At 43.1% G+C, this 18,714-nt stretch overlaps 1 protein-coding gene across 11 annotated transcripts in view; it reads right to left on the reverse strand.

Annotated features, from left to right (window-relative positions):
- Positions 1 to 1,139: 1,139 nt before the first annotated feature.
- The window catches only part of myrf (myelin regulatory factor), a 48,925-nt gene continuing 31,350 nt past the window's right edge, over positions 1,140 to 18,714 (reverse strand). For 6 of the 11 annotated variants that reach the window (XM_049474392.1, XM_049474394.1, XM_049474391.1 and 3 more), the window contains 20 exons: positions 17,902 to 18,097; positions 17,605 to 17,681; positions 17,315 to 17,425; positions 16,845 to 16,944; positions 16,211 to 16,411; positions 15,982 to 16,090; positions 14,613 to 14,722; positions 14,177 to 14,337; positions 13,920 to 13,992; positions 13,239 to 13,321; positions 13,047 to 13,115; positions 12,547 to 12,630; positions 11,761 to 11,837; positions 11,483 to 11,593; positions 9,421 to 9,642; positions 3,732 to 3,825; positions 2,973 to 3,035; positions 2,780 to 2,891; positions 2,614 to 2,688; positions 1,140 to 2,505 (listed from right to left, as the gene is read on the reverse strand). In XM_049474392.1, coding sequence (XP_049330349.1) covers positions 2,416 to 2,505; positions 2,614 to 2,688; positions 2,780 to 2,891; positions 2,973 to 3,035; positions 3,732 to 3,825; positions 9,421 to 9,642; positions 11,483 to 11,593; positions 11,761 to 11,837; positions 12,547 to 12,630; positions 13,047 to 13,115; positions 13,239 to 13,321; positions 13,920 to 13,992; positions 14,177 to 14,337; positions 14,613 to 14,722; positions 15,982 to 16,090; positions 16,211 to 16,411; positions 16,845 to 16,944; positions 17,315 to 17,425; positions 17,605 to 17,681; positions 17,902 to 18,097 — 2,218 coding nt within the window. In that variant the 3' untranslated portion in view covers positions 1,140 to 2,415. The remainder of the gene's footprint in view (positions 2,506 to 2,613; positions 2,689 to 2,779; positions 2,892 to 2,972; positions 3,036 to 3,731; positions 3,826 to 9,420; positions 9,643 to 11,482; positions 11,594 to 11,760; positions 11,838 to 12,546; positions 12,631 to 13,046; positions 13,116 to 13,238; positions 13,322 to 13,919; positions 13,993 to 14,176; positions 14,338 to 14,612; positions 14,723 to 15,981; positions 16,091 to 16,210; positions 16,412 to 16,844; positions 16,945 to 17,314; positions 17,426 to 17,604; positions 17,682 to 17,901; positions 18,098 to 18,714) is intronic. The other 5 variants (XM_049474399.1, XM_049474398.1, XM_049474395.1 and 2 more) reach the window with 3 other exon arrangements.

Genomic DNA, 18,714 nt, shown 5'->3' on the forward strand with positions numbered 1-18,714 from the left:
ACACCTCGCTCCATAGTCCATCGCCAACATTTTTTAATGATGCTCCAAACAAAATGGGAAGTAAAAAAAAAAACGGATTAAAAGCCGGAATTTATTTTCTTTTTTGAATGTTCAGCAGATCGGAAAGCAAAGCAGCAAACCGCTGACAATGTTTAATGCTTATTTTTCTTGTTTAATAAGCTTCGATAGTCCCAGGTTTCAGTAGCATTTACCTTTTGTTAATTATTTTGTTATGAATAATGTTTACAGTGCTACTGAATAGATTAATTAAATACACTTTTTCTTGTAGAAAAAAACTGTGTAAACACAAACAGACAGGCAGGTTTTCAAAAATGTTAATTTAATCATTATATCGACATACATTCATATTACAAGATCAGTACACTTCCATGATATGAACACAAATTATTATGTAGGTCATAATAAAGGAAAAAACACTGACATTTTTAAGGTCCATGTGAACAATAGTAAGATATGATTAAATAAGCTATTTCATACTTTAGTGCACACAAGGTTTTAAACTGCTGAGATTATAGGAATTAAATACAAACAGCATACAGAAACTGTGATTTTTGTGCTAATTTTTAATGCTCTAAAAATAAAATAGCAAGAATTAAGAAGAAAACAGTTTTGAATAAATTGTGATAATTGTACAAGCACACCAATTCTGCATGACCATACTTAATAAAGAGTAAGTTATAAAAAAAGAAGAGTAAGTGATGCAATGAATAATAATTACTACAAAACATAAAAAATACAATAAAATCACACTGCCTTCTCCCCAGAGCATTATAAAGCAGTTCAGCCTACACAAGAAGCCGTTAGAAATATATTTACAGTGCATAGTGTGGAGCTGCCCGTTGCATCTTCCATCAAAGGCCACTGAGTAATGCATGCGACTGCTACTTCGAAACAGGAGAAACAAAATAAACTACACTTTTCTTACATTTCATTTTCAGATCTTCTGTTACCCTCTAGCTCTCTCATTGTGTCTTTCATTTATTGGTTCAGCTGAAAATGAGCAAGCTTCATATCTGAGGCACTTATAAACATGCTGTTGGTCTCTAATGCAGGACTCAGATGAACAGATAATCATTTTAGCAATCTAATAAACATAATCACCAAACATACTGCATATGTCCCCTTCCACAGCCTCAGCTTATTTTATTGCTTTGAAATATTGCATCCATGTTCCATATCCATGCACTGAACCTGTATGAATCACGAAATCTTTACATTATTGTGAACAGTATACATGTAAAAAGAGTACAAACTTGGCAGTAAAGTACTGCGTTTGAGATAAACATTGTGCTGCACTTTAGAAAAGTTTCAGTGATAAATGATTTTTTCCCTTGGAAAACTTAAGACTAATGGATCAAATGAAAAATTCTGAATCAGTTTTTGAAACAAAAAAGGAAGAAAAGAAACAGAGATTATGTGCTTACTGTAGGTACATAACGCACACTGATACATGTAGAGAAATGTAACATCTAATAAACACAACAATTTCTATACATTTCAGTAGAGAAAAATAACCTGTTAAAGCATGATGTTCATTTGATAGTAAATGTATTTTTTTAAGAAGGCAATGTTTCTTTAACAAAGTCAATTGTCAACATCTGTCATCATTAAAGCATTTTAATATGGAGTTATAATCCAGTGTTTCTGACACTTGTCAGTGTTAGACTTAATATACCTCCTTCCAGTGTATTTCTGTAATGTCTTCCAGTTTCTTCAATCCAGTGATTTTAATTAAGGTCCAGTGGTTGCTTTTTGAGATGGTTTAATACCATGGCTTAGGCTCTGGCCTTCTTTTAATAATATTAATAACTATTAACAACTAGTACAAAATCGTGTGATATATCCAAAACAATGCAATTCAGGTCATTGGATGACTGCTTCCAGTTGCTAGTTCAATTATGTTTACTTTCCAGTAAATGCTTACGTGGGCCGGTGACTCTTCACCTCCAGATCTTAAGAGTCTGACAGTGTCCCAGCACAAAGCATATCTTTATAATATACCCAGAATTACCCATGGACGGAGATGAACAATGGGGAAAATGTCCCTAAGTAAGTGCCTAATACACACACTCTCACTCACACACACACACACTCTCACACACCATACAGTTGTCTGTGTTATCGGCATAACAGTAAGACAGAAACCCGAAAAAAAAACATCTGGGAGCTTAGAGTCTGTTATCTCTCTCAGGTGTGTAATTTACTGGTAGATTCCCCTACAGGTAAAAAGCTGTGCTTGTTTTAACACTGGGATGTGTCACATTCTCTTCTAAAACACACACATTTTTCAAAGGTGTTCCATCGTTATGGCTACTTTCAGTCAACCTTGAGCACACTGCAAATGAGTGAAGATTAAAAATGGATTCAAAGAAGCTGTTCACTGGACACTTCCTCTCAAGCACACCTGCTCTGAATGAGGACAAAGTAATCAGAGAACTGCACAGAGTCCTTCCTCTCCTTTTCACCAGAGCAGCTTACCTCACCCTGCAGAAGAAAGAGCGGAGGGTAAGCAGAATAATAATGCAGGAGTACACAATGTGGGCAGTAAAAAAATGTTTTTAAATATTAACGGTTAAAGTAACTGGGACTCACAGACAGAGACACCCGAAAATGGTAGGCAATATCTTGAAAGGATGCCACTGGAACTGACCATGAGTGAGTGTTCCCCTGAAAAACATTTCACAGCAAACAGGAATTTTAATAAGGAAATATTTTTTTAAATATGATACAAAATATAGGCAGATTATGAATGCCTTACCTTTGTGAAGGCAATCTTCTGGTCAGAGAATTCAGATTCTGAAACTGTGTTGTTTAGACATGAGCGCCCCCTAGTGACTTTACACTGCCACACCCACACAATTTCAGAGGATCTAAAAGAATGACATCTAATGAGTAAGATGGCCTTTAGTGAACGTCACATTATATGTTCTGACACTCCAGAGTGTACTCACCTCATGTGTAGAGTGATATGAGACATGGATGAATTTTCACTTCTGTGCAGAAATATTGTGTAGCTACAAACAGTAAAAGATAAGAGAGTAAGAGGTCAATTAAGTAGTGTTGAATTACTTTTTATCTAGTAATAATTACTTAAGTAATTCAATTAAGCAAAGGCTACATATAATCATTTGTTAACCCCTATAGCCCAAAGCCATTCTTGGACGCATAATTTAATACAGATTTAAAAGATACAGGTTATGAAAAAACCCTAAGACATGTCTATGGAATCGGCAAAATCTGAACTAGATGCTGTGCACTCCTCTTGGATCCAGTGTACACTACTTTTTAATGAAAAAAAAAAAAAACAAATATTTATAAGATTTAAATCTTATAATAAAGATCATCTTTTACCCAAAATACATATTTTACCCAATAACAATGCAAAAATAATCCAATTGTGTTTATTGTTCCATTTTATAATCATCTATGAGGGTGCTAGAAAATAGAGAAATTCAGGATTTTGTTAGCTGTTGTCCAAAGCAATGCTGATGTTACAGTGAAAAATAAGATTTCAAACAATCTCTCTGTAATGATGAACTTTTGGCAATCCTTGTAATGAAAGCTGCTCAACAAGGTCACCGGCAAGCTCATGAGGCTCTAACATTAAATAATATCCAAGACTGCACATGAAAACATTTATTACAATAGTAATACACAGTAATTGTTTTCAGACTAAATACTGGTTAAATCTTACAGAGACTCTTCCATACCTGCAACTGTCTGATGAGGCACAATTCAATGTCCTCAACTCCTGATTGGACTCCAGAATGTAAAGTTTATTTAGAGACGGACGGACATTTCCACCTAAGTATAGAGGAAACGGTACCACATCAATAAATTAATTATAGAGAACTTTCTCTCAAAGCATTACTGTATGTTCTAAAACAGTCTGAAAGACAAAGTTATGTTCGGAAGTGCACACAATCATCATGGCCATGAATGGCATGCCACTATGTCATGGGTATTCATACTGGATCTCTTTAAACTGTTCTTTTCTGGATCAGTCACTAACATGCTCAATGTTGAAAAAGATACAACATACACCTTAACATAAAGAAACCATTGGTGGAGGGTCAAAATTAAACATACACGTATCTGCATGAAATATCCCTACACCTTGACTTCTGGCAGATTTCTGGTTGGATATTTGAATACTCTTTTTGGCAGACTTGGGGAGTTATGAAACTTTTAAGCACATTCCACATATTTCTGGTAGTGTTGAAGGCTTTTGGAATTAAAACACCATCTAAAGCTTTATGTGGAACTTCAGCACAAAACTGTGGCTTTTTATTGCAGGGCATGTTCTGCATATTCTGCTTATACGCAGCATGTCAGTAAGACCGTACAGTTTGAGCATATTAATCACAGGCATTGTTTGTACATGACAAATGATTCAAACGTGTGAGCTCTCCACAATGCACCTGAATCACACAGTGTTCGCCTGGCTTTAAGAAAAGCACTTATCAGTGATGTGGACCATGAGTCCAGATTTACCCTGTTCCAGAATCATCGGAGCGTCAAGGTAAGAAGAGAGGCAGTAATGCACCCATCATAAACGTGATGCCCCATCATGCCTGTCAGTGCTATTATCTGGGGTTGCTGCAGTTCATCAGGTCTAGGTTTAGCAACAGTATGTGCTGAAAGAATGAGGTCAGCTGACTACCTGAATATACTAAATATCATCAATGGATTTTCTCTTCTCTGATGACACGAGCATATTGTGGCGTGGAAGAGGAAGGAAGACTCGTGAGACTCATGATGAATGCTCAACAGCCCCTTTATTGAACAGGCTTGCCACTCACTTACAGTCTTTAACAAGACTAGGAGAGCTAAAACCATCCCCACAGAGCTAAAATAGCCCAAAGGCCACCAACCCAGCTGTGTGTCTCCCAGATGGCAGATCCAGAGTGGTGCCCACCCTCTCTGCATAACTCCTCCCAAGGGAGATGCCCCACCCCTGTCATCCTCGCACACAGGAGAACAGAAACATGCCTACAGGCAGCCACACACACAACCCAGAGCCGCCACATAGCCCCCCTCCCAAGGGTCAGCCGTCCCGGCGACCCCACCAACCCAACACAAACCCCGTGTACAACAGAACATTTTTTTTTTTTACAATCAGTCGCAAACAAAGTCATTAAGGCGGGCGGGCGGCCTCCGTGCCCGCGGCAGCCTGGAGGGGCCGGGCACGGCACCGCCTGCCAGCGGCTCCGAAGAGCCAGAGTTCAGGTCAGGCACGAGTGCAAGGCCGGCAGGCTCCGCACCACCGTCCACAGTGTCCGACAGTCTCGGCCTATAGGGGGCCAGCCTATCACGGTGCACAATCATAGTGCGTCTGCCCCACCGGATCTTATACACCACCTCCCCCAGCCTGGACAGCACCAAGCACGGACCCAGCCAGGCCGACTGGAGCTTCGGGCACAGTCCCTTCTTCCGCTGAGGGTTATATAGCCAAACCCTCGCCCCCACCGCCAACGGGTCCCCAAAGCAGCGCGTGTCGTACGCACGCTTCTGCTTCTGTCCGGCAGCAGACTGGTTGGAGCGCGCTAGACGGTGTACTAATTCCAGCGAAGACATAAGGTCCGAGACAAAAGTGGGCGTGTCCGAAGCATACCCGCCCCCGTCAGGAGGCGCCCCAAAAGCCAGGGAGACCGGCGTCCTCAGTTCGCACCCGAACATAATCAGCAGCCGGCGTGAATCCCGTCGTCTCCTGCACAGCGGAGCGACAGGCCAGCAGCACTACCGGCAGGTGCCTGTCCCAGTCACGCTGGTTCTTGTCCGACACCATGGCCAACTGCGCCGCCAGCGTGCGGTTAAAACGTTCCACCAGTCCGTCACTCTGCGGATGAAGGGGCGTCGTCCTGGTCTTATGGATTCCCAGGATGCGGCAGACCTCCGCCATGACCTCCGACTCGAAATTTCTCCCCTGGTCGCTGTGCAGTTCTTCCGGAACCCCGAATCTGCAAAAGAACTCCCGCACCAGGATATCCGCAGTACTGACCGCCCCTTGGTCCGGCACCGCGTAGGCCTCTGGCCACTTCGTGAAATAGTCCATCGCCACCAGAACAAAGCGATTTCCAGAGTCCGTCACCGGAAAGGGGCCCGGCACGTCCACGGCCACCCGCTCCATTGGGCTGCCGCACTGGTAAGGGTGAAGTGGGGCGCGGGGCGCCCTCGAGGGGCCCTTCTTGGCAGCGCACACATCACAGCAGTGCACGAAGAGTTCCACGTCGGTTCTACACCCAGGCCAATAGAAGCGTTGCCTCAGGGGCTTCAGAGTCTTGGTGACACCAAAGTGATCAGCCTCAGATGACCCATGAACTCCCCGTAGGACCGAGCCCCTAAGCGCCCGCGGTACCACCACCTGAAAAACGCGCCGCCCGTTCGCCGGATCCTCCCAGGTATGGCACAGCACGCCGTCGGACAAACTAAAACTAGCCCAGTTGGAGCGCAACGCCTTAGCAATCGGGCCCAGCGGCACCACCTCCCCCCACGACGGTGTGACGTTCGCACTGAGCGCGTGTACTGCCCACGATAATTCGCGATCCGCCCGTTGCGCATCGCAGAGCTGCTCTACGGACACCTGAGCCACCCCGACAGCGCCAGTAACATCCCCGGAGATTGCAGCGCAGCGTGCGGTCTCAGCAGATTTCTCCTCAGCACGAGCACAATGTTTGCAGTCGGCGGCCACACACGGCCGGCGCGACAAAGCATCCGCGTTACTGTGGCCACGGCCCGAGCGGTGCACAACCTCAAAACGAAACTCCTGGAGTCTAGATAACCAGCGCGCGAGTTGGCCCTCGGGCTTGCGGAAACGCATGAGCCACTGTAGCAAGGCGTGGTCAGTGCGCAGCAGAAAGGGCACCCCATACACGTACGCTCGGAAATGTTTAAGGCTTTCGACCACCGCGAGTAGTTCCCGGCGCGTTACGCAATAGTTGCGCTCCGCCTTGTCCAGGCGGCGGCTATAGTACGCTATTACGCGCTCGGAGCCGTCCTGAACCTGCGACAGGACTGCTCCGAGGCCATGGTCGCTCGCATCAGTATCCACAATGAAACTCTCAGACACCTTCGGATACGCTAGAATCGGAGCATTGCACAGGCGGCTTTTTAGCTCCTCGAATGCCCGCTCCGCCTCGTCAGACCAGCGGAATTTCACACTAGGCTTAGTCAGAGCATGAAGCGGCGCTGCCACGTCCGCGAACCCCCTAATAAACCGCCTGTAATACGAGGCGAGCCCCACGAAGCTGCGAACCATTTTTGCGTCTCGCGGTGTGGGCCAGTCACGGACCGCCTCCGTCTTTTTGGGATCGGTTTCCACACCAGCACCGCTCACTACGTGTCCCAGGAAGCTCACGCGCTGCCTTAGCAGATTACACTTTGCCGGATTGAGCTTCAGGTTAGCCGCCTGAATCGCGCCGAGCACCATTTCAAGGTGAGACAGTGCGGAGTCGAAGTCGGTTCCGTGCGCCAAGACATCATCCAAATAAACGACGCAGCACGACCGCGAAACCCCGCATAAAACACGCTCCATAAGACGCTCAAAAGTAGCCGGCGAGTTACACAATCCGAACGGAAGCACCGTGAAATGCCATAGGGCTGAGCCGAGCGAGAAAGCGGTTTTCTCCCTATCCCCCGCCGCGAGGGGCACCTGCCAATATCCGCTCCTCAGGTCTAACGAGCTGAACCAGGCTGAGCCTGACAGCTGGTCCAGCGTATCGTCGATCACTCAGCACTCCAGTTGGGCATCAGACCGGCTCCGACCCCACCTCTGCGAATCAGGGGCAACCGGCGACGCCCCCCACGGTCCAGGATGGCTTGAGAGGATGAGTTCGGACCACCGTGGACTCCAGGGTCTGCGGGTCGGCCAGCCTCACGTGTTTGCGCAGCTCGCTCGGCTCGAGGGCGCGCAGAAAGTGATCCAACGCGAGCCTCCTCTGGGCCGCTCGCGGAAACGTTGGGTAATCTTGGCGGGTTAGCAGGGCCATCTCCGATGCCAGCACGCCCAGTGTCTCTCCCTGCTGTCGGCGTCTGTCCGCCACTAGCATTTTGGAGGCCGCCTCCGACGGTTGGCGGCTGAAACGTGTTCTCAGCGCCCGCGTCAGTTCAGGCAGCTCGCAGCGGCACTCGGCGGGGAGCTCGATCAGTACCCTCAGCGCGTCGCCCCGCAGCGCCAGGCAGAGGTTGGCTGCCGTCTCGGCGTCCGTCCAGCCCGCACCGCCCGCCACGATCTCAAGCTGAGCTTCGAAGGCTGTCCAGTCAGCGCTGCCGTCGTAGGGGGTAAGGCGGGGTTGAGCCGTCAAGCCCGCCATCCCGGAGGCTTGCGCCGCCATCATCGCGCCGTCCGTTCCGCGAGTCGGCGCCGCTGTCCTTGCGCCATCCGCTCCGTGAGCCAGTGCCGCCGTCCTCGCGCCATCCGCTCTGGGAGCCAGCGCCGCCGTCCTTGCGCCATCCGCTCTGGGAGTCAGCGCCGCCGTCCTCGCGCCATCCGCTCTGGGAGCCAGCGCCGCCGTGCTCGCGTCGTCCTCTTCCCGGACACGACCTCCGAACAGCCCGCTGGCGCCGTCAGGTCCGAGTCCACTCCGCTGGAGAGCCTTGCCTCTAGTGCGTTGGTCCGCTGTCTTCCTCCTCAGCCGTTCGATTTCCCCTGCCAGCAGCTCAATATCTTCCAGCAGGGTCACTTCTGACACCAAATGTGGCGTGGAAGAGGAAGGAAGACCCGTGAGACTCATGATGAATGCTCAACAGCCCCTTTATTGAACAGGCTTGCCACTCACTTACAGTCTTTAACAAGACTAGGAGAGCTAAAACCATCCCCACAGAGCTAAAATAGCCCAAAGGCCACCAACCCAGCTGTGTGTCTCCCAGATGGCAGATCCAGAGTGGTGCCCACCCTCTCTGCATAACTCCTCCCAAGGGAGATGCCCTGTCATCCTCGCACACAGGAGAACAGAAACATGCCTACAGGCAGCCACACACACAACCCAGAGCCGCCACAATATTCCAAGATGTCAGATTGTGAAAGGGGGCATGAGACATCTTGTTCACACATGGATTGGCCACGACATCTGAACCTGATTGAGAATATTGTGCTGGAGAAGACATTTGCCCAGTGGACCAAATCTCCCATCATCTATACAAGATCTGGGGGGAAAAATGAATGCAACTATAGACAGAAATAAATCTTGTGACATTGCAGAAGGTTGTGGAAATGATGCCACTCCCAGTGTGTGCTGTAATCAAAGCTAGAGTTACATTACAATCATATATTGGAGTGTATGATCTTTTTTGGCCGTGCAGTGTGTAAGTATATATATTTATATTTTCATCAAAAACCTTATGTAAACCTCTGACCACAACTGTATGTGTGTACCCATAAGCATAAATCAAATAGCGTACCTTCTGTGTGTATGCTGCGTTGTCTACGAGGCAGGGGTTGCTGACTCCCAGGCAGGCGGTTGCTGGTGTCCATGTCAGGAGGCTGAGGGGGTTTCTTGACCTTGTTGAGGAAGAGAGGGGCTGAAGTGTGGCTAAGCCGGTTTCTGTTCCTGCTTTCCTTATCCAGCACCCGAGACTTTGCCTTTTTGTTAATACTTGCAGGGGTGGGAGCAGGACTAACTTCTGAAAGAAAGAGGGAGAAAGGCCCAAAAAGAAATAGATTATGTAATCTTGTACTATAAGAATCAATTATATACTTAAAAGAAGAGTTTTTTGTGTTAGAGCTAATTATACAGACGCCATGTATTCAAAGAACACTGAAGGGTGAAAGCATGAATGTGTTTTTCTTCATGACACAAGCAGCTGAGTATGAACTGTAGAACAAACACAGGCCATAACCATAATGAATATAGCACTACATTTCCTCTGAGTGTAGCCATGGGCGTGGTAGTGGGGGGAAAAGTGGACCTGACCACCCAGGGCCCAAGTAGAGAGAGGGGCCCATGAAAATTTTTGCTCACGTTCCTTGTGTACTGGCATGGATAGGGGCCCACTGTCACTGAGAGTGTACAGGGCCCCGAATTTGCTGCTACGCCCCTGAGTGTAGCGCTCAGCTGTAGGCTCCACATCAATCTCTCATTCACTCATTCCATTATACTGAAATATAATCAGATAAGCCAAAACATAAAGACCCCTCATAGATAAAGAAAGTATGTGTTGATTATCCTGTAGCAGCCGCATATGTCAAGAACTGGGATGCCTGTTACACAGTAACTGAAGAGTTGACTTGTTGGATACAGGAGAAACAATCATGCATGTAGACTTGAGCACCTTTAACAAGGCGGTAAATTAAGTTAAGTCCTGGTCTGATGAGTCCTGTTTTCTTTTCATCATTTAGATGGCTTGGTATATGTGTACCAGTGTCACTGTCTATCCTTTGGAATGCCTGGGATTTGTGTAAGATCTGTGCTGGACCCACATCACAACTGAGCCAAAGGATCTGATGTTGATATGTTGGTGCCAGGTTCACACTATACAACTTTTTGAGTTGACAAGTTGTTGTGCTGTTCACACTACATGACTTGTTATGCTGTAATTGTTCTTCAGTAGTTGTGGCTTTTACACTACATGACTGATCGGCGACAGAGGGTGATGAATTGCACAATTTTTCACCATAAGAAATCGCAGACTGACCTGGCTGCTCTTCAAAAACACATTTTGTAATGAGAACACACCAGAACTAAAAGCATGCGAAAACAAGTGATGCAATGCCAGAGAATCTCTAGAGACGAGAAAAGAGAATCCAATCGGTTCACATGGAACTATTGAGCAGTTGAGTTTTTTAAATGTCTGATTATTTTAATACTGAAAAATGTACTTATGTCCTCAACACAGAACAATATCAATATGTTTCATCACGGCAAACATAATTTTTAAGGTTTTAAACTTCAGTTATAAGCCTTTAAAACCTGCTCTAGCTGTAACTCCAGTATTAGCTTACTAGCAGAGATGCTAGTATCTTTACTGTGTGAGACATGTTTTCTGTAGAAACTGTACAGGGATGCTTTCTTTGCTTCCTCCATTACATACATTATTTTACTTTATAAAAATATTAACTATTTAATTAATTAATTAATTAATTAATTAATTAATTAATTAACTATTTTTAGCTTTTAGTTCCATTCACCCACATTTAAAGAGGACTCACCTTACAGGCTCCCTTTAGTGTTTAACAGTAATTTCCTGATATAACAGGGGAAACAGAAAGTTTTCAGACTTTTCATAAATGTCTCTGGCTGTGCAGAAGATGCGTTTTGGATCTGTGGTTCTCTCTTTGTATGTGATCCCATTTTTTATAGGTAGATACTGCTCCTGACTCTTAGTTGTCGACTGGATGAGATATTTGGCTTGACAAATATTGGTCGGGCATCTGTCTTTGCATGAAACACCCAGTTTCTAAATGTAATAGAGCTTTGCAAACTGACTTGATAATCAGTTTCCTATTTAGTAAGCATGATGTTACCTGATGTAGACTGGTTTGTGCTCGACATCAAGCTGACAGTTGCTGACTGGTTGGTTGTGGCAGTTGGAGGGCAGCAAGCTGGATGATTAGGCACAGTTGGAGAGGCGGAGACTGTCATGATGAGAGACATTCTTTTTTAGCATTTTAAGGAACAGGACACGGACATTTTTTTAAGAAATACTTGCATGTAAATATAAATTACTATGACTATATGACTATATACTGTATTTCAGTTAATTATATTGGTTTTATTGTATTCATATTGGGTATTTTGGAACCTGAAGGGAGTGTGGACATGGCCTCTCTGGGAGATGAATAAACAGCTTTGCGAGATGAGCCCAAAGCAGAGCGAGACCTGGAAGAGATATGGAGGGTAAATTCATGTTGTGTATTATATAGGCTGGTTCAGGGAGGTATATTAAAATGTTGCAGACTAACGGCTTTAAAATGCTTAGAATTACACTCCTCTGGGACTGTAACAAACAAACCTGAGGAACCTTTCTTTACCACCTGTATAAATCAGCCGTGGCTGTGATAGTAACAAATACACACTACTACACTATATGTTCAAACGTTTGTGGTTTAATTATTGCATTCAGCATGTTGAGTTGCACCCATTGTTGAACCAGATGTGTAAATGCACACATAAACATGAATCTATTGGCATCGTGTCTAATGCCAGGCATGGGCTAAAGGGGTACAAAGCCCCCAGCATTGAGCTGTGGAGCAGTGAAACTGTGTTCTCTGGAATGATTGTGCTCCATCCAATACTTTTGGGATGCAGTGGGGAACCAGGGAGTTAGGGATGAGGTAAGGTGGTGATCATCCAACATCCTGACCTCACTAACACTCTTGTCCTTGAATAAAATCAAATCCTTGCAGCAGTGCTCCAAAATCTAATAGAAAGCCTGTCATGAACAATATAGGTAGGACTATTTTTTAATACCATTATTTTACAAAAAACACTAAAAGAGCAGGTGTCTCACTTTTGTCTATATAGTGTACATTGGGAATGTAAGCAGAAATGAAGATTAAACAACAGGAAGGAGGAACACAAAGCATACCATGGACACACAGACGGACAGAAAGTGACAGTAGCAGTGAGGAAAGGCATCCAGGAGATGTAGAGAACACAGGAATGTAAAGAGCTATAAATAAATCACAGAGAGAAAGACTGAGAGAACAAGAAAGAGCAAAAACAGACAGGAAGTCTTTGGAGGAATATGTAAATGAAAAGTATATTCAAAAGCATAATACAAGGATAAGAATTAAGATTTATGTATGAGTAAATATGTGTTTGTTTCACAGAAGCAAATCTTTTTGAGGAACCACTTTAAAAATGATTATTAATAATACATGCAATTCTTAACAGGAATTACAAGTGATGAGTGGACATTAATATGCCCATCCCACCACAACACTTTGCACATAATAACTCAATTGCACAACAAAAAGACAATTACCAAGAAGTGCCACAAAGCCCTCTAGAAATGTAAAACTATTATTCCTAACACGGTTAAGATCTTGATTATGAGATAAAACTGGTGCACTAGTGTATACATACCCATCAACTTCAGCTACGTTTCCATGTTGATGCATGTTTAGCACATACAGTATTGACATTGAGATGACACTGGATAGAGAAAAAGAAAAAGAGGACACAACGCTAAGAGTGAAAATTCCTCATTATTTTCATGTTCAGCACGCAGGATCATTCAGCAGAGTGATCAATCAGAAGGGGGTTCTTGTCTCTCACCTGAAGGCCATGATGATGACCAGGGCTAGGATGGTGCCCTGCATGAACTTGTGACTCAAGCAGTTCTGCTCTGGAATCACACTCTGTAAACACACCTATAAATTACTATTCTGATTTATTCAGTAAAGTCAGTTTCAGTTAGGCTGACCATGTCTGAAGATCTCCACTGATATTCGTATTAGATTTAATACAGTTATAACTGTAATACTCCAGCTAAAACATCACAATATTGGGTATTTTTGATGAGGCTTATTGGCTGAGAGGACAATAATTATCATCTCAAGCAAATGCTGTCTAACAGTTTAGATAAATCATAAACAAATGACATAAAACTGAACTACTTTGTCACAAAAACATGCCCAGTCCTGAATAAATGTAGTTTTTGTTTCCAATTGTGTCTAAATTGATAATACATAGAAGATGGACAAAATGACACAAAATATAATCATTGACTTTATTTAAGTCAAGTCAAGAAAAGTTTGTTTCTATTGATTGTGGGCAAAAACTCTTACTGCACTATTAAAAGCTGCTTTCTGGCACTGTAAATGTTTGTACAGAGTGAATCACAAAATACATTCCATTTTATCCCTCCCCACTTCCCATGCACTACCAAAAGAAACCTCACTGTAGCTAAAACAATGTCACCCTTTGCTATAAAAATGTAGTGCAGAAAGTGCATACCTTACTTCCTGGTTTGACGGATTTCTTCTTAAGTGGTCCACTCCCATTTCTGCTAAAGTGACTACCTGACTGACTGAAATCACAAAATAACACACCTGTTGAAATTGCTTCTTCTCACGCTGGACAAGCACTCTGGCAGTGGTATTCATAATAGGTTTGCTAATGAGGCCCATAATGAAGTTATAACATATTTTAAAAGACGTAGAGCCCTATTGTAGCAATCTGTAGGCACGCAGTGAGTGTGCTTGCATATCTACCTGACTGTGCTGCCGCTAACTGTGCTCTTCATGCTGTCAAGGCGTCGTAGTTTAGCAAGTTTGCGGCTCCAGCGCTCAAGCTCATCGATACGAGTCTCCAGATTATCAGTCAGTTTACACAGTTCTTTTACTGCCCCCACATTCTCCATAAAGATACGCTCCTGTGAAACAGACCCAGGCCAACATACCCTTAATTCTGTGAGAAAGTAACTAATATCTCTAAATGAAATAAATATTCGATACATTTATCTGTGTCATACAACTGAATATACATTATATAGAAATGCAATTGTGTGCAAAATAATATGTGCTGCTGATTGTTAAATGGAAAATGGAAAAATGCAGACTATTTTATACATTGTGTAATAAAGACATGTGTATGGATATCTAGATATGTGTGTTTTTGGTAAGGATAAGTAAATGTGGGAATGCATACCTTGTTCACCACCAATAAATTAGGGATGGTCTCTCCATTGGCACAAACTACATCTCCCCCCTCTTTCACAGCTTCTGGAAGAATCTTCTGAACCTCTTGGGCTATCACTCCTGATACAGACAAAAGAAGCAAAAATATACAGCAGTGTTATTCATTCAAGTGAATTCATTCAGTGTTACAAAGACCTGATACGTCTACACTGTTCTACAACCTAAATTCCAAAAAGTTGGTGCGCTGTTTAAAATCTAACATTGGTTGTTTCTTATATCCAGGCATGTGAATTAGCTGCAAATTGCTGCTCCTAAGCTGTTTTTTTATTATTACCATGTAATTTTCCAACCATTCTTTGCTCTCTCTTAATGTCTTAAAGAAGCATTTAGGTAAGCTCTTATCTGGGTTGCTGTTTCTGAGACTGGTCACTCTGATGAAATCATCCTGTGCAACAGAGGTAACTCTTGGTAATCCTTTTGTGGGGAAGTCCTGGTGAGAGCCAGTTTTTGATGGTCTTTACTTTTAAAATTCTTGATTTTTTTCCAGATTGGTTACATTTTTTTCTTTATTTAGTTGGGTAGTGGGCGGTACGGTGGTGCAGTGGGTAGCACTTCTGCCTCACAGCAAGAGGGCCTGTGTTCGATTCCCAGCTGGGGCGACCCGGGTCTTTCTGTGTGGAGTTTGCACGTTCTCCCCGTGTCTGCGTGGGTGTCCTCCGGGCTAATTGGAACTTGATTGAAACTGCCCCTTAGTGTGTGTGAATGTGTCTGTTTGTCTTTCTGTGTCTGTCTGTCCTGCGACGGATTGGCGGCCTGTCCAGGTTGGGATAGGCTCCAGCACCCCACCCCCCCCCACCCCCCATAACCCTTAATGGACAAAGCGGTTGAGCTCAAACAGAGCTGTTCACTGTATACCAACTCTAACTCTTCACAACTTTACAACTGATGCTTGCAAATACATTAAGAGAGCCAGAAGTTTAAGTAATTAACTCTTAACAAGTTCAGCACAGCTGCTAAGTGAAAGCAATCATAGGTGAATATCTCACAAAGCTTACTGAGAAAGTGGCAAGATGTGCAAAATTGTCATCCAAGCAAGAGGTGCTACTTTGAATAATCTAAAATATAAAACACAATCTGGTTTGTTTAACTAAACAATTTAATATGTTTGGATAACTTTAGTATTAATCTACAATGCAGAAAATGTAAAAATAGAAGTAAAAAAGAAGTCCCAGCTTCTTTGGATTTTAGGTTCTATATAAAGAAAAGACAAATGGTATAATAAAAAACAAGCTTAACTACCATGTTAATCAAAAACTCCCTCATACACATAGGACATATATTAAGATCATAAAAAGAGATTGAAAGGTGGAGGTGGTTACCAGTTTCTGCAGTGTTATCTATACCCACAGTGGCAGCAAACTCAGGCTTGTACTGGTAATGCACCAGTCGCATTTGAGAGATCCGCTTCAGGTTATCTGTGGTGTCCACCTACAGAAAGACACTTCAGATGATTTGCTGATTGCATTGGGGTAGTGCATTTAAGATGTGCCTCTGAGAACATTTTGTAAAACAGAATACTGACCGGTATATGAGCACACACACACCCACCTCTTTCACGTTCTCTTTGGCACGGATGTCAGAGGGATGAACAAGGGAACCCATGACCTTTACATTGCCGTGGACTACCAGGGCCTCATCAGGTCGGTCAGTGTTGATGCCCACTCGGCCGTGGTGGTAGACAGAGTCCGGCAGCTGACCTCTCTGCCACAACACCTCACTATCACTCTCAAACTGACCTGGGTTGGATGCCTGGGAGTGTGCGAGAGTGTGTGATAGACAGAGAGAGAGAATGAGAGAGAGAGGCAAGAGAAAAGAAAGAGTGACAGATAGAGATGAAGAACACAGAAAAACAAAGAGAGGATCATAAGCTATAACTTCTAACACAGTTATTCACAGGTACATACTACAGCATTACTACCACAGAACAGTGTATAATATACAGAAAATCACATCACAAATCTATTCACCATCAATTCATCCAACTAGTTCTTAATGCATATGAAATAGACACATGGAAAAAAGAGATAAAAATGGAGTTAAAGCAAATAAAAACATGAAAGAGTGTCAGAACTGTATGACCGTTTTAGACAGAGAGAAGGTGATTGGTCAGGGTCAAATGACTGAAACACAAAGACAGACAGTGATTGGAGGAGGTTGATCAGACAGACACAGCCAGACTGACAGCGGTTACCCTGACGATAATCCTCTCAGACACCTGCGCCGCCACTGTGTAACTCTGGCTGTGGGACTGAGCCTGGAGAGCCACCACCAGCATGAAGTACCTACACACACACATGCACACATTTAGGCCTCTAAAATGGTGGGTGAGGTGTTTTTTGGTTTTACAGTGTCATATAGTAACAGTAAAAATGTACATTCTATTTTCTAAGGCAATGAAATACAATGTCCAAACAAACAACCATACCATAAATAAATAGATGAAGAAATGAATGAATGAATGAATGTATGTATGGACGGATGTGTGTCCAAAATGGTAACTTTAGCAAAAGTTGGAGTTTTATTATTATTAATAAAAATAGCATTTTAATGGATTGTATTCCAAGTAATGGACCATTTTTGGTACATTCATCATATATTGTTTACACAATAAAAAGGACAGATGTTGCCATGTGCTTGAGCCTGGAATCTTACCTCTGGTCAGGGTTCGGCTTGCCTTTCTTCCTCATATTATTAGCTGTGGTCTCACTAAAGTGCAGTCGACCCACTGTTACTTTTGTCACCTGTTCTGGGGGCAGAGTCACCCTACAACAAATCAAAATAATGAAATCATTCTTCAGGTATTCCAAGGCAATAATAGATGGCAGTGACCATGGCATATATATATATATATATATATATAACACTTTTTAAATACATTCTAGTAAATTCTATACATTTTCTGATGGTTTGTAATCAGTGGTAATATGTGATGTGAAACTCACAGAACAGGCTTAAACGGTCTCTTGCTGCGGTCAGACTGGGACTGCTCCACATTAATGGTCTGGTTCATTGCTTCCAACTGTGCAGCCAGAACATTTAAAGAATCGATTAAATGAATTGATTTTTTTATAACAACCTTAGACTTGATCATTCATTAATTATCTATCTATTCTTTCTCTCAAACTTCAATTTCATACACAGTAATTCCATATATATATATCAGGATACTTGCATAACCGCTATCATCTAGTAACACCTAGTTTATCTGATAAAGCCTTAATTAAAGCTTCACTCTTCACCTTGACTCCATTGAGTTTTAGGTAAAAACAGTCTATTGGCTGCAGTCCTTCGCTGGTCTTCACATATTTTGGATCTCCAAGCATGCCGATGTACACAGTGACCTGGAAGTGGTTCTTCTTTTGACACACGAAGGCATCATCAGCCAAGGAGAAATTAAAACCTTTGTCCGCATCTACTCTGTATGTGGGCATCGGGCTGGAGAGAGAGAAAGTGAAAAAGTGAGGAGAAAGAAAGACACAGATGTTTTATTTCACTTTCATGTAAAAAATAGGAAAGGTTTGCACATCCATCTATACTGAAACACAAGTACAAAACATAAACAAAATATTAATAAAAAAAAAAGCCAAAAGTTATAGTTCTATCATGTTACTTATTTAATTTACTGCCCATGCAATTTACATATATGGGTAAGATATTTAAACTGGCATTGCATGCCAGAAAAGTGATTATCGCAGTAATATCAAAACAGAATGCAGCTAATTTTAAGCATTTAGATCAGTTTTAGTGTGCTCAGATACACTGACATACACTGAGAAATCTCTTTAGGGTGGTGATATTTAAAAATAATGCTTTTAACATGAGCCCTATTATAATTTTATTTAATACTATGTCTCCGTATTGGCTTAGGCTTTTTTTATGATATGCTCTTTATGGTTCAGCTGTACACTAATGATTTTGTTTATTTATGTATTTATTTTATTATATAAAGGTGTAGACTTTGTGTTGGACCTTTGTAGTTCAGTGTGTGCTGGGGGTGGTGCGAAGGTAAATTGTGCTGACCCAATAGTCGCTTGACACAAAGCTATTTTTTC

This window comes from Astyanax mexicanus, chromosome 2 (assembly GCF_023375975.1).
Source record: "Astyanax mexicanus isolate ESR-SI-001 chromosome 2, AstMex3_surface, whole genome shotgun sequence".
NCBI classification, from domain to species: domain Eukaryota; kingdom Metazoa; phylum Chordata; class Actinopteri; order Characiformes; family Acestrorhamphidae; genus Astyanax; species Astyanax mexicanus.